The sequence below is a fragment of the Galeopterus variegatus genome, unplaced genomic scaffold (assembly GCF_000696425.1).
Source record: "Galeopterus variegatus unplaced genomic scaffold, G_variegatus-3.0.2 Scaffold1222, whole genome shotgun sequence".
In the NCBI taxonomy this organism is placed as follows: domain Eukaryota; kingdom Metazoa; phylum Chordata; class Mammalia; order Dermoptera; family Cynocephalidae; genus Galeopterus; species Galeopterus variegatus.
The window spans coordinates 327,913-342,824 of NW_007727333.1; the positions used below are offsets into that span (position 1 = coordinate 327,913).

The 14,912-nt window shown below is 49.8% G+C and overlaps 1 protein-coding gene across 1 annotated transcript; it reads right to left on the bottom strand.

Moving 5' to 3' along the window:
• Nucleotides 1-5,361: 5,361 nt before the first annotated feature.
• PROSER3 (proline and serine rich 3) lies at nucleotides 5,362-14,232 on the bottom strand. Its single transcript, XM_008575678.1, is given in 12 exon segments — nucleotides 5,362-5,565; nucleotides 5,567-5,618; nucleotides 5,783-5,864; nucleotides 5,949-6,855; nucleotides 6,969-7,150; nucleotides 9,984-10,123; nucleotides 10,208-10,290; nucleotides 10,941-11,044; nucleotides 11,149-11,276; nucleotides 12,858-13,060; nucleotides 13,271-13,367; nucleotides 14,157-14,232. Coding segments are annotated over 12 exon segments (2,097 nt in total). The 5' UTR covers nucleotides 14,168-14,232; the 3' UTR covers nucleotides 5,362-5,457.
• Nucleotides 14,233-14,912: the final 680 nt, after the last annotated feature.

Sequence of the window (14,912 nt, forward strand, 5' to 3'; positions counted from 1 at the left end):
AGCCGCGCTCAATCCCTCCCTCCTCGTCCTCGTTGCAGCCGCCGCCGCCATGGCGACACAAAGGGGAGGGCGCGAGCCGCGCGCGGGCGGCTGCAGGCCCCGCCCCTAACGGCTGCCCGTGGCTCCGGCGCGCGCCCCACAGGGGCCGGGGGGCAGCGAGGACGCGACGCAGCTTCTTATTGGCTCCACCCTTGGCCTTAGGACGACGCCCCGCCCACCTGACGGCTTCTCATTGGCTTCGCCTTGGGCCCCATCTCTGGTTCTGTCTCTTCGGTCCCACCCCCCGAAATTTGACAGCGCCACGCCCATGACTGCTTTTCGTTGGCTGTCATCCCCTCCTGAGACACACCCCCATTTCTTTATGCTTTGTTTCCAATACTTCTAACGCTAAGCAATAAACCCTCCCCTTAGTCCATTCTTAGTATTCTTAGTGACCGCTCCTCTGACATTCTTAATTGACGGCCTCAGGGCTTTGCTCCCTTCCACAAACAGCTTTTCAAAATCTTAGTTCTCTAGTCCCACCGTGTCGGTCCTAAACCTCACCCCGTCCACAGAATCCTGAGGGCACTCCGCCCATGGATGTTTTTCATTGCCTCAGACACCCTGCCTGGGACATAACTCCACGCCCTCTGCGACTTGGCCTCGTCCTACCCACTGGACTTTTTCCTTGTCTCCTCTTCTATTGCTCATTACAGGCCGGCCTCCAGCCTTGACTTTTTCCTAGGAAAAGGTTTAGTCTGTAATGCCAGAACATGGTTATGTCTCCCATAAAGCCAATCCAAATCGTTCCCACCACTGACTGAGCATGTCCAGAAAACACTGTAACAACGCCCTTTCCGAGAGGGCTCTCTCATTGGTCATGCCCTCAACAAGGCTCTCACCTCAGCGGGTACCTCCCCGGTAAATTCACTCATTCATCCATTCATTCAAAAACTCTTGAGTACGGGCCGGCCCGTGGCTCACTTGGGAGAGCGTGGAGCTGACAACATCAAGTCAAGGGTTTGGATCCCTATGTAGGGATGGCCGGTTAGCTCACTTGGGAGAGCGTGATGCTGAGAACATCAAGTCAAGGGTTAAGATCCCCTTACCGGTCATCTTTAAAACAAAACCAAACAAAACTCTGAGTACTTAATTTGTGGATACATCAATAAACAAAACAGGGACGGGGGAAGGGATAACCTACCCACACTGGAGCTCAAAAGCTAGTGGGAGAAGACAAACCATGAATAAAATAAATATATATATATATATATTTTTTTTTTTTTAAAGATGACCGGTAAGGGGATCTTAACCCTTGACTTGCTGGGAAGACTCAAAGGTGACGACAGCTGTGGGGTGGAGTCCTCTGGAACCTCTTTATTCACACTCTGGCACCAGGGCTGAGATGACTCAAAGGCTGCGCTCAGCTGGGCCTGTCCATTGTAATGCCTGTACATAGTCTTTCCACTGGCTTAGGCTTCCTCAAAGCGTGGCTGCCTCAACATAGTCACAATTCTCACATGATGCTTCATGGCTCTATGGCTAGTCCTTCCAGTGGAAAAGAAGGAAGCTACATTGCCTTTTACCACCTAGCTGTGGAAATCACATAGTGTCAATTCCACTATTTTATTAGTTGAAGCTGTTACCATCCTGCCCGGATACATGGAAAGCGAGCATAGATGATGAAATGAATTTGCAGCCATATTTTAAAACCACCACATGGGTTAGTGGGGGGAATACTCCAGGCTGAGGAAACATCATGTGGGAAATCCCTGTGATGGGGGTAAGGTCAGCAAGTTCAATAGGTGAAATAAGTAACTGTAAACTGACCTCTTCACCAGCACTCTACCTAATCCCTGCTTTATTTTTCTCCATAGAGCTGATGACTTTCTAATATCCTGTATTTTAAAATATTTATTTTTCGGGGGCCAGCCTGTGGCTCACTCGGTAGAGTGCGGTGCTGATAACACCAAGGCCATGGGTTCGGATCCCATATAGGGATGGCCGGTTCGCTCACTGGGTGAGTGTGGTGCTAACAACACCAAGTCAAGGGTTAAGATCCCCTTACCGGTCATCTTTAAAACAAAACCAAACAAAACTCTGAGTACTTAATTTGTGGATACATCAATAAACAAAACAGGGACGGGGGAAGGGATAACCTACCCACACTGGAGCTCAAAAGCTAGTGGGAGAAGACAAACCATGAATAAAATAAATATATATATATATATATTTTTTTTTTTTTAAAGATGACCGGTAAGGGGATCTTAACCCTTGACTTGGTGTTGTTAGCACCACACTCACCCAGTGAGCGAACCGGCCATCCCTATATGGGATCCGAACCCATGGCCTTGGTGTTATCAGCACCGCACTCTACCGAGTGAGCCACAGGCTGGCCCCCGAAAAATAAATATTTTAAAATACAGGATATTAGAAAGTCATCAGCTCTATGGAGAAAAATAAAGCAGGGATTAGGTAGAGTGCTGGTGAAGAGGTCAGTTTACAGTTACTTATTTCACCTATTGAACTTGCTGACCTTACCCCCATCACAGGGATTTCCCACATGATGTTTCCTCAGCCTGGAGTATTCCCCCCACTAACCCATGTGGTGGTTTTAAAATATGGCTGCAAATTCATTTCATCATCTATGCTCGCTTTCCATGTATCCGGGCAGGATGGTAACAGCTTCAACTAATAAAATAGTGGAATTGACACTATGTGATTTCCACAGCTAGGTGGTAAAAGGCAATGTAGCTTCCTTCTTTTCCACTGGAAGGACTAGCCATAGAGCCATGAAGCATCATGTGAGAATTGTGACTATGTTGAGGCAGCCACACTTTGAGGAAGCCTAAGCCAGTGGAAAGACTATGTACAGGCATTACAATGGACAGGCCCAGCTGAGCGCAGCCTTTGAGTCATCTCAGCCCTGGTGCCAGAGTGTGAATAAAGAGGTTCCAGAGGACTCCACCCCACAGCTGTCGTCACCTTTGAGTCTTCCCAGTTGAAGCCCCAGACAACACGGAGCAGAGTCAAACTGTCCCCAGTTGTGCTCTGCCCAAATTTCTTTTCTTTTCTTTTTTTATGGCTGGCTGGTAGGAGGATCCAAACCCTTGTCCTTGGTGTTGTAACACTACGCTCTAACCAGCTGAGCTAACTGTCCAGCTCTCTGTCCAAATTTCTGACTCACAGAATCCATGAGCATAATAAAATTATTTTTTTATGCCACTAAGTTGTGGGGATTGTTTGTTACCCAGCAATAGTAATTAGGACAGCCCCTTGTCAACTAGACAATTCCTACCTGTCTCACTCTAAGTGTAACTTCCTCAGGAATCCTTCTAGTCACCTCCCCCAAATATTTATCGTGTCTGACATACAGAAGCTGCTATCCCCTCTTTTTAATAAATACAGATATCAAAACAATCCTGATCAAATATTCTTCACCATTTTTATTATAAAAAGTTTCTAACATAAAGCAAAGTTGAAAAATTTTACAATGGACACCCACATATCCACCACTTCAATCCTAGCATTAACATTTACTATATTTGCTTTATTTCACACCTACCTATTACTCTATTCATCCATCAATCCAAGTAATTTTTGGATGCATTTCAAAAGAAATTGCAGACATTGGTATACTGTCCCCTAAGTATTTTGGCATGGATATCTTTAAAGTTATTTTTCTTTTGTGGTAAACTCTATGTACAATGAAATTCACAGATTTCACTGAGTTTCATAAGTGCATACATCTGTGTAACCCAAACCTCTCCCCAGCATGGCAATCAGGGAGGTTTTTTTATGGCTAGTGGATACAGGGAGGCAATCCGTTTTCTTACCTGACCTCTAAAGCGAGCATCAGAGAGAATGAGATAGAAAGAGGGAAAGAAAGGAAACCAGGTTGACCATATCATCAATGGCTAGTGGATACAGGGAGGCAATCCGTTTTCTTACCTGACCTCTAAAGCAAGCATCAGAGAGAATGAGATAGAAAGAGGGAAAGAAAGGAAACCAGGTTGACCATATCATCATTTCTCTCTTCTTTCTCTTTCTCTCTTTTTTTTGGGTGGGGGGGGCAGTGCTGGCTGGTACAGGGATCCAAACCTGTGACCTTGGTGTTACCAGCACCACACTCTCCCAAGTGAACTGACTGGCCAGGCTTTAAAATTTTTTCTTTCTTTCTTTCCTTTATTTGGGCTGCTGGCTGGTACGGGGATTCAAACCTGTGACCTGTGTCATAAGGCTGTGCTCTAACCAAATGAGCTAACCAGCCAGCCCTTCTTTTTTTTTGGGCGGGGGGTGGAGCTGGGGGGGGAGGGGACAGCTGGCAGGTATGGCATCTTTTCTAATTGAACTCTGCAAGTTAAACTGCATCACTGTCTCTGTGTTCTATTTGTTGAGGGGTCCAGTTTCAAAGGAAGAGACAGAGACTATACCTCTTGATGGCAAATGTATCAAAGAATGTGCAGACATGTTTACAACAATAAGTTTCTCAATAATCCACGTAGGAAGTAATGATAGCCTAGACAGGGCAGTGGAAGGGGAAGAAGAGGTTGAATTATGGATAGATTTTAAAGATAGATGACAGGATTTGCTGGTTGACTGACTGTGGGCGCAAAGGTAAGAGAGGAGACAAGGATATACAGCTTTTGGCCTGAGCAGCTAGGGCAGGGGGCGGGGGGCTGAGGAAAGTGGGGGTAGGAGCAAGTTGAAGGGGAAGACTGTGAGCTCAGATTAGGACCTACAGAATTTGAAATGTCTTTTAGACCTTTGGGTGGAGATGGTGAGCAGGCAGCAAGATGTAGAAGCCCAAGGTTGAGTGGCCAGGTCTAGGCTAGACAGAAATTCGGGGACTATCAGAATAGAGATGGGGTTTAGAGCCATGAAGCTAGACAAGAACACCTGGGACTGAGTGTAGATAAAGAAGTCAAAGCCAGGGCCCTGGGACATGCCAAAAGTTGACAGGCTGAGGCACTGAGGAGGCATGACCAGAGAAGCAAGGAGAGGGGTTCTGGAAGCAGGGGAAGAAAGTGCTTCAAGGAAGGAGGGATCAGCTTCACCAAATGCTGCTGCTGGGACAAGCAGGATGTGGACTGAGGACTGACCACTGTCCAATACTATGATGACCCCAGTAGCTTAATGCCAGAGGACGGTCCCTCTGGTCCCATCTGAAACAGGAGGCTCCACTCCTGAGTTGAGAGTCAGCTAAGGTGGGTCCTGGTCTTGCCTGAAGTCTTGCCTGGAACCCTCCCCCCACTCCAAAGGAGGATGAAACTGGAAAAGAGATTTTGCTTCAGTGGTCAGGTAAGAGGGGGAAGGGGGAGGGGGGAGAGCCATGGGAGAGAAAAGGGGGAGGGGACAGAACCATGGGGGTTGGGGGTGTGGGAGGGGGGGCCTATTTCTTTAAATTAGCATGACCTTTTGGCCTTTTCAGAACAACCCTTTTTTCAGAGATAACCAGGAAAATAGAATTCATACAATTCAAAGTCGTCTGGCCTCAAGGGAGGCTCCTTCCCTCCGTAGCTGCCTCCTTGGGGACCTGGGGGGCGACCTGGCTGGAGGAGGCCAACCTGGCTGGAGGGGGCCAAGATTCCGGGTCTTTGGTGTGGTCCAACAGGAGGGATAATCGTGCATCCACTTTCCTGGAGGTAAGCCGGGGGAGTAGAGGCTGGGATATGTGCTCAGGATTAGGGTCTGAGGCTGTAAATGGGGTTTTGGGAAAAGGGCTCAGGAGTGTTGGGCACCCGACGGGAGTCTCAGAGGATTCAGGGGCCCAGGGTCGTACATCATGGTGATGGAGAGTCACCTTTTCTGCCGCCACAGCTCTGCCCTCTGGGCTCTTAGCACCTGCAGCATGGTGTCGTCCTGGAACTCACTGCCGTCGGAGTCTGGGGGAAAAGAGCGAGCTCAAGGGGCCTAGACCCAGGGCTGGACCACCACCCAGATTCGGGAGGCGCCAACGTCCGGCTCACCTTCAGCGGCCTCCAGAAGTCTAGCGGCCTGGCAGAGCAGGTCCTCTGAGGGGGCGTGGTCAGCAGCGGGCGGGGGCGTGGCTACAGCCTCGAGCGACCCCATCTTGAAGGTGGGTGGCGGGGCCTTGACGAGCGTGGAGGCTTCCTCAGATAGAGGGGGTGGGCCCTTGGGCTGCGGATACCCGGCTTCTTCGGCGGAGGGAGTGGCCTTGCCCTTCCTCAACCCCACTGGGAGGGACGTGGCCTTGGCTTTCGGAGACTCGGCCTTAGACTGACAGTGTGATTTGGCTTGAGGGGGCGTGACCTCTGAGCGAGGAGGCGTAACCTTGGCTTGTGGGTGTGTGGCCTTGACTTTCAGAGATTCAGCCTGGGGTGGAGGCAGGCTCTGGAGGAGAGGGGGAGTGTCTTCCAAGTTGTCAGGGAACAGCCGGGCTGTCACTACCTGGCCCAGGGCGCCCCTGAGCTGCGGGTCAGGCCCCTCCTCAGCTGGCGTGACTTGCCCAGAAGCCTCCTGGCGCGGGGTTCTGCCCCTCTGAGGCTTGGGACCCAGCCTCTTGGGCTGGACGGAACTACTTGGCTCAGGGGTGGACGGGCCCTGGGGGACGACAGGGGGCGCGGAGATGGAGGCCGATGTTGCCGGGATGGAGTGTGGAGGAATTAGGGTGGAGGTTGGTGGCGTGGGAGGAGGAACAGCCCCGAGAGATACCCAGGGACTGGACTGTGGGGCCCAGAAGAAGCTGTGGGGGCTGGGGGCCCAGAAGATGTGTGGTGAGAACCCTGGGGGAATAGGAGGCCTCTCTGCATAGAAGGCCTCTGGAGGATCAGGCCGGGCCACACTGCCCCACAGTGGGATGCAGTTAGGCTGGGTGCCCTGGGAACCAAGGGTCTCCGCAGGGGCAGCAGAGGTCTGTAAACAGATAGAAAGAGGGATCTGAGAGGCAGAGAAAGAGGGTGGAGGGTACTCAGTCCCTCTCAGGCTCTACCTCCAGCATCTACAGGCTCCTTCCTCCCCCAACTCACCAGAGTGGTGAGGACAGGGGTGCGGGACTGCACCCAGGTTCCATCACCCTCGCCTCTTTGAGCCTGTTCAAGCTTCCGCTGCTGCCGCCACTGGTACAGAATATCATCCTCTGGCCGAAGTGGTACCCGGGAGGAGACAGGGACTGGAACAGGGGTGGGGGCCTGGGCCGGTGCCTGGGCTGCTGTGGGGGAAGCAGAGGGGAGAGGAGTGAGGCAGGGGCCAGGGTGATCAACAAACCAACAGCCTGCACACATACCTTTCAACTGTACCAGAGGGTTATTCAGACAGGCTGTCCAGATAATGTCCCAACTCCTCTCTGGAGTGAGAAGTAGGGAAGGGGGCAAAGTCAGAAGTCAAAGTCAGAGAGTACTCCTGGGCTTCTCAACCTCCTCATTCAGCTTCATTCATTCAACAAATATTTATTGAGCTCTTACTATATGCCAGGCACTGTTCTGGGCACTGGGGTTACAGCAGTGAATAAGACAGATTCTCCAGAATCTGCCCACTTCTGTGCCACCACCCTTCCCCTTGGTCCAACCCCACTCACCCCACCTGTACTATCACAGTAGCCTCCTTCCTGGTCTCCCTACTCTCCTGTCCTCTTAATCTGTTCCCCACCCACAGACAGAGGGAGCCCGTGAAGACCTGAGTCAGATCAGGGCCTTCCTGATTAAGAACCTCCCCTCGCTGCACCTCTCTCCTGGTAAAAGGCAAAGACCTTTGCACTTGTGGTTCCCTCTGCCTCGAATCTTCTTCCTTCATGTATCACAGGGTTCACTACCTGGCATCCTTCAGGTCTTTGCCCAAATGTCACCTTCTTAGTGATGCCTTCCCTGGCTACCCCACTCAAAATTGCAACAACCTCCAGTCCTATCAGTCCCTATCCTCTGTCCTGTTTCATTTTTCTCCTTAGCACTTACCACCTAACATACTAAACATCACACTTCTTGACTTTATTGTTTGTCTCTCCCTCCACAATGCCAGCTATGTAGGGGCAATGATTTTTGTCTGTCTTGTCTATTACCACAGCCCCTGTGTCAAGAACAGGATCTCATGCAATCAATATATGTGGCACGAATGCAAAATAAACTGTTTATTGTGCTCCATCCCAGTGCCCAGCCCTGTGCTGAGGACATAGCAATGACTAAGGGCAGGGCCAGGTACTGTCATCAGTCCAGTGAGGCAAACAAACATCATTCCCATCACCCAGAGAATCATTTCATCAATCATGATCAGTAGAGCTAACATTATCTTTCAGAGGCCCTACCATCTGATGCTGCACAAAGGAAGGGGGATCATCCCAGACCTCTCCTTTCCCCTTTTCCCCTAAGTCCTGCTGTTAACTTTCAAACCTGGCTACTTCTCTCCACTCCATTCTGTTCCTCTGGCCAAACCACCAGTGTCTCTCTCTGGGTATTGACAGCAGCCATAATGAGTCTCTTAACACCCAAGAAAAATCATGTCCTTTCCATGCTCAGAACTTTCCTGTGGCTCCCAGTATTAATAACATAACAATCAAATGCCTCACCATGCCTACATGGCACAATGTAATATGACCCCTGCCAATCTCTCCCACCTTATGCCACACTACTCTCATCCCTGGCTCTAGCCTTTTCTGGCCCATTGTCTGCCCCGTGCTCCTTCCCATTTGAAGTCCATTGTATATGCTGGCAGGCTCTTGTCCATCTCCACCTTTATCATTCAGGTCTTCACTGAGATAGCACCACCTCCAGGAAGCCCTCCCTGACTTCCCAGCTCCACAATCCTATCCTACATGTCCTTCATTTCTCCTTACATTTCACATTTGTTTGTATTCTCTGCCGCACACCCACTATGCTGTAAGGACCTTGAAGGTGGGAACATGCATGGTTGGTTTGCTGTGGAATCCCCAATCCTGCTCACAGGCCTTCCCTTACATTTCACATTTGTTTGTATTCTCTGCCGCACACCCACTATGCTGTAAGGACCCTGAAGGTGGGAACATGCATGGTTGGTTTGCTGTGGAATCCCCAATCCTGCTCACAGGCCTTCACATACAGTAGGATTCAATGTTTGTTAAATGAATGAATGAATAAATTTAACTGCAAACAACCCATGAAGTAGGTACTAGTTTTATCTCCATTTGACAAATGAGAAAACTGAGGCCCAGGAGGGAGAGGTGTAAAGGTGAAGCTTGGAAAGAGTGAAGAATCAGATAGGCGGGTCCTTCCGCAGGATCACATGACATGCATGAACACCTCTGTTTATTTGTGGGGACTTGCAGGAGCCCTGTGAGACCCAGATAGCATCTATCTTGTGCACTGCAGTCAAGGACCTGGACACAGAGTAACAATAACAACGATATTAACCCAGGTCCTTAATCCCATCTCTGAAATCCTGAGAGTTCAACCGTTTGCATATTTTAGCAAAGTCACATGGTATGTCCAGTATAGGCATGGGTCTGGGGCACTACACCAGACTCAAATGCATTAATATTTAGTTGAACCATATGAAATTGCCAATATTTGGTGGCTGGCCAAGGTGGGGATTTGAACACTTGACCTTGGTGTTATAACACCATGCTCTAACCAACTGAGCTAACTGGCAAGTCTTTGAACATTTTTGACTTACAGAAACAAAAATTTCATATGGTTCAACATAATATACAACATAGCAAAAAGTATAAATATTCACCCTAAATGAGATCAATATAGATTATAAATAGTTCTTTAGGTCAGATTTTTCTGTCAAATCAGGGTGGTGAAAAATTTGAAAAAGCCTTCTGACTATTTTTTTGGCCGCTGGCTGGTATGAAGCCTTCTGATTTTGAAGCAATAGCAATTGTTAACAGAGCTGTGCTAAGTGCTTCCCATGTATTCACTAACATAATACCCACAGGAGAGGAATACAATTATTATGGCTGTTTTACAGTTCGGGAAACAAGGCCCAGAGAGGCCCAAAGTCTTACAGCTGATCAGTGGCAGAGCTGGGATTTGCACCCAGGCTGCTCTCAATCCTTGCCTCCTGGCACTTACCAGGTCCCCTGGGGCCAAAGCCCTTACTGGAGTCAGGGGTGAAGGTCACGGAGAAAGGAGAGTGGTCATCAGAACTGATGGGGAACGAGAAGCTGCTGGCATCACTGGGGCTGAGGGAGGAGGAGGAGGTGGAGGTCTTGCTGCAGGGAGAAGGCAGAAGTGAGGCAAAGTGGGCTCACCTGGAGCTGTAGGAGTGGGAAGAATGATGGGGGTGGTAGAGGCACCTGCGTTTGAGCAGCTTGGAAGCTCTGCTTTGTAGGCTCAGCATCTCCAGGTCCAGCAGGGATGAGTTCCATGTGTTGAGGTTCTGCAGGGTGAGAAGGGTCAGAGGCCAGCTCCCACCCCAAAGGCTGTTGGGAAAGGGGGTCTGGACAGGGACCTAGAGTGCAGGTCTGTTCCCCACATGCCATTCAGAATCTGCTTCTCCTCCTCGGGGAAGAGAGACCCAGTTTTTCTCTTTGGATCCACAACGTCATGTGCAAGGCACTGCTGTTGGAGAATGACTGACCCCACCTTCCTGACCAGAGCTGACTAATCAAAACATTCTATCCTGTGGTTCACACTGACTGGCTCAAGGATGAGCAAATGAGAGTGAGCCCTGGTGATTTGGATGGAGTTACTGGAAAGCCCCATTTTTTACTGGAGTAACTAAGTAAGTACCATGGGAGCCTAGAATCACTGGGGGCCATCGTGGCTACTGTGAGGGGAAAACCCACTTGAGATTGAGCCCCACAAAGAACAACACAGAGCTGAGAAGGTGGGCTCCTCCCAACGTTGTTCAACCACCTAGATCCAGTCGTGCCTGAAACCATCAACTTTTAGATTTATCAATTACATTAGCCAACAAATTCTCCCTTTTTGTCTAAACTTCTTCAAATTGGGGATTCGCTCTAAGTCTGTCCCATGGCTGGTGCTGTCAATTCAGGCACACAGGTTGGGAGTGGATGGGAATGTCACCTGCTTTATTTCCTGAAGGGGAGCCATAGCCTGGGATGTGCTGGCCATCTTGGCAGGAGTTGGAACTGCTGTACTGGGTCTTCCTTCTGGTTTGTTGGCTCCTGCTGAGAAGCCCCAATTCAGTTATGAGGGCCAGGAGGAGTGGCTGCTGGGGTCATTGATCAGGAAAGGTTTTAGGCCAGGGGGTGAATGGAACTGAAGGAGGTACCTGCTGCAAATTGACTGCTGGGGTCTAGAGACTCAGCCTGCAGCCACCAAAAGTCAGCTGGGGTTGGGCCTGCAGGCTGGCGTTCCTCTCGGCTTGTGGGCTGAGCCTGGCGAAACCTGTTTATATACCTGTGAGCATTGGGGGATAGGAAGTGAGTGGAGTGAGGAGAGCCAAATAAAAATACCAATAATAATCATAATAGCCAATGTTTATCAATCACCATGGCAGAGCCTGTTAGTTATCCCTCCATATATGTTTCCTTTATTACATAGTAATGCAATTTTTAGCTAAGCACAGAGCTACTCTTCTATAGACTACACTTACCAGGTGTCCTTGTAACCTTGTGGTCATGTGACTAGGTTCTTGACAAACGGTATGAGAAGATGTGATTCTAGAAACTCAATGTGGGGCTGACCACTTGGGAGAGTGTGGTGCTGATAACACCAAGGCCACGGGTTTGGATCCCTAAGTAGGGATGGCCAGTTAGCTCACTTGGGAGAGCGTGGTGCTGACAACACCATGTCAAAGGTTAAGATCCCCTTACCAGTCATCTTTAAAAGAGAAAAAAAAAAGAAACTCAATGTGGTTGGAATCCATATTGGTCCATGAAAGAAAGGGCAACAACCTAGGGATGAGAGAGCAGCAAGGTAGAAGGAATCTGTGTCCCTGACACCTCAAGTAGGGGTTGCCATCTCAGCCCTGGTTGCTTCTGTTTGGACTGTTAGGTGAAGGAAAAATAAATACTGTCTTCTTTAAGCCACATTTGGGACTCTTTATTTTGGCAGCTGAACATGTGTCCTACAAACCCAAATGCTCACTAAGTGACAGGCATTATTATAGATCATTACATATGGAAACTCACTGAAAACTCAAAACAGCCCTAGGTAATATGTGCTATAATATTGTCAATATAGAGATGTTAGAAACCAAGGCCAAGGTCATACAGAGAGTAAGTGACAGAGCTGGGATTTGAACCCAGGCAGTTTAGCTTCAGAGCTCTTAATAACACATGTTGTTGCTTTGCGTTGCTTCGCCCCCCATGGATTTGTCACCCCACTCCCCCTGGGTGACGGAGATGCAAAAGATTACTCAAAGCCCATCTCTACTGAGCAGTGAGAGGCCCCGAAGTGGTTAACCTCCCTTTAGCATGCTCAAACGAGAGCCATCCCTTCCTTGGGATATTAACACCGAATTGGGGTTCTCTTCCTGCATTTATTTTCCAGACCAGGAAGTTACAGGAAGAGACAAAGGTGGGGTTATAGTTTAACAGTATAGGCTGGTAACTTTCAGTGAAACAAGCCAGATGACATTCCAGTAAGGCAGTTAAGTGGTCCTATCAACAAGTTTGATCTTAGCAAACATTCCTTCCTATAGCAATTTCTCAGTATCTTTACATAACAATCAGTAACTAGTATGTCTTTGAGCCCGCAACCTGCTGTGCCACAATCCTTATCTTGCAACAGAGACTTATAGCCTGAGGGAAATTTCCTGTCCTTACAAGGTCAATATTTGAAACTGCAAGGCTTTGGAAAACCAGGCCCTGTGAAGTATGTATGCTTTTTAGTATATTCCACAACACGTGAAGTGCTTGATCCTAAAAGAGTGCTGCATAAACAGTTCTAGCTATGATGATTATTGTGTAATGCCTTCTCCATCCCTCTAACCCAGGGCTTTTCTAACCCTTTTCCCCCAGGGCTGCTGGTACTTACTTGGCCACCACAGAGTCCCTGTTGTCAATCAGAGTGGGTGGTGGGGAGGCTCCCATCTGTCCCTCAGTGGTGCTGGGTGGGGAAGGGGTCCCTGAACTGGATGGCCAGGACTCCTCAAACAGCTCAGGGGAGTTGGGGCGTGTGGCTAGAACCTTGGGAGCTTGTGGGAGCCTCGATCTCTGGGACCTGGATGGGCTCAGGGTCTAAAACGGGGGAGAGCACAAGAAGAAAAAGCAAGGTCTGAGGGGTCATCCTTGTAGGGGAACAAAGACACATACGAAGTTTGGGGATGGGGAGAAAGAACCATCTATTAATCTCTCATCCCCATTTCTCATTACATGTCTTCCTACCCTCTAGTGGTCACTCCCTTGCTACTGAGCTGGCGTTCAGCACTCTCTGTGGGGTGTCCTCACCTCAGGGCACCAGGTCTGGCTTCGGGATGGCCAGTAGTGATTTCGGCCGAGGGGAGCATCTCCAAAGGGACTGTCTTGAGTGGAAAAAACTGGCAGGCTGCAAGGGAAGAGTGGGGTTGGCAGGCAGTACATGGTCACTGCAGCCGTGGGGAGGGGGACGTGAGAGGAAGGCAATTCCCATGGATTCCTGGAAGAGATGGACTGTAAATCCCCTGAAACACAGCTAAACATTCAAGATAATGATAGTGGAGGCACGATTCCCATGAGCCCCTGGAGCAGTCTTAAAAGAAAACCCAGGAACTGGTAGCCGGTAGTTCTCAACTCTGGATCCAGTCTAGGAGGGGCCTTTTAAAATTAAAGACGCGCGGTTCTCACCCCAGACCAACATAATCAAAATATCCGTATCTTTTTCGCAGCGTCCCAGGTGATTTCTAAGTGGAGCTCAGGTTACGAATTGCGACTGGACCCTATCACCGTACATTTCCCATAAATCCTTGGGGACGCTAAGAACTGTAGGTGAACTACAATTCCCGTGATTCACTGGGCTCCGCCTAAGCGAGGAAAGTTCAAAACAACACCCACGAGTGTCTGGAGGCAATTTCAAAATAAAAAAACTCAATTCCCAAGTTGCCCTTGGACGACCTTAGAGGAAAGAATCCCTGAGGGCAATTCAGAGAGCGGAATATAAGACGTTTATGGGACCCCCGGGATGGTGAAGTCTAAGGCTGGAACGGTCAATGGCTGTGGAGCATCTTGGGAGTTGTAGTTTCAATGCGGTTGAGCTCGAGAAACTCCGGACACTAGCAAATCTGTCCCTAAGCTGTGTTGCCCTCACCCTTGGTCCATCGCAGGCCTCCTGTGTCCCTGGAAGAGGGATCGTCCTTACCTGCGGTCCATCCCGCATCTACCTCAGCGATTCGGTCTGCTGCTCTACTTCACCGGACAGACCCCGCGTGCATCTTTGTCGCTTAGCAATACCCTATCAGCCCCACCCCTCTCTGGGAGTGCCGCGCAAGAAGAGAGCGGCCTCCAGGAAGACCAATGATAGAGAAGAAAATAACAGTAACTAGTAAAGTGTCCAAAGGGAGGTGTCTCACGACTGGCTGTAACGCCGGGCTGCCTGAGAGGGCATGTTTGATTGGAGAGCTTGTAGCGTGCAGCAGTAATTGGCAAGACCGTGGACCAATGGAAGGGATCTGAGGCTGGGCTTGCAGCTAGGAGATTATCTCAAGTACCCTAGCTTTGCTGCAGTCCACTTTCCAATCGCCCTCCCTCTTGCTCTAGAAGTCTCATCCCGACTCCAGTCTCTCTTTCTTCCCTATGTAGTGACAACCAGGGAGTCTGTCCCCTCTCTAACCGCCATTTCTTCATCAGTCGGGCCAGTCGACCCGTCCTCATGGTCATCTAACCACTTCTCTTTTGCTGCAGGAGCAGCTGGTTGCACCATGTGCCAAGCCTGGGCTCCTGGCCTAGGTAGCGGGATCAAAATGAGCTATTTCAGGCCCCGGCGCGCGGCCCCCGGGGGGCCAGCCTGGACTGTTCGTGCTCGCGCCCCCTGGCCGCTGCGCACCCGAGGCTGAGTCAGAGGCACAGAATTAGGCTCGGCCTGCCAGGGGGCCGGGCCCTGGGCCCGACTGAGGAT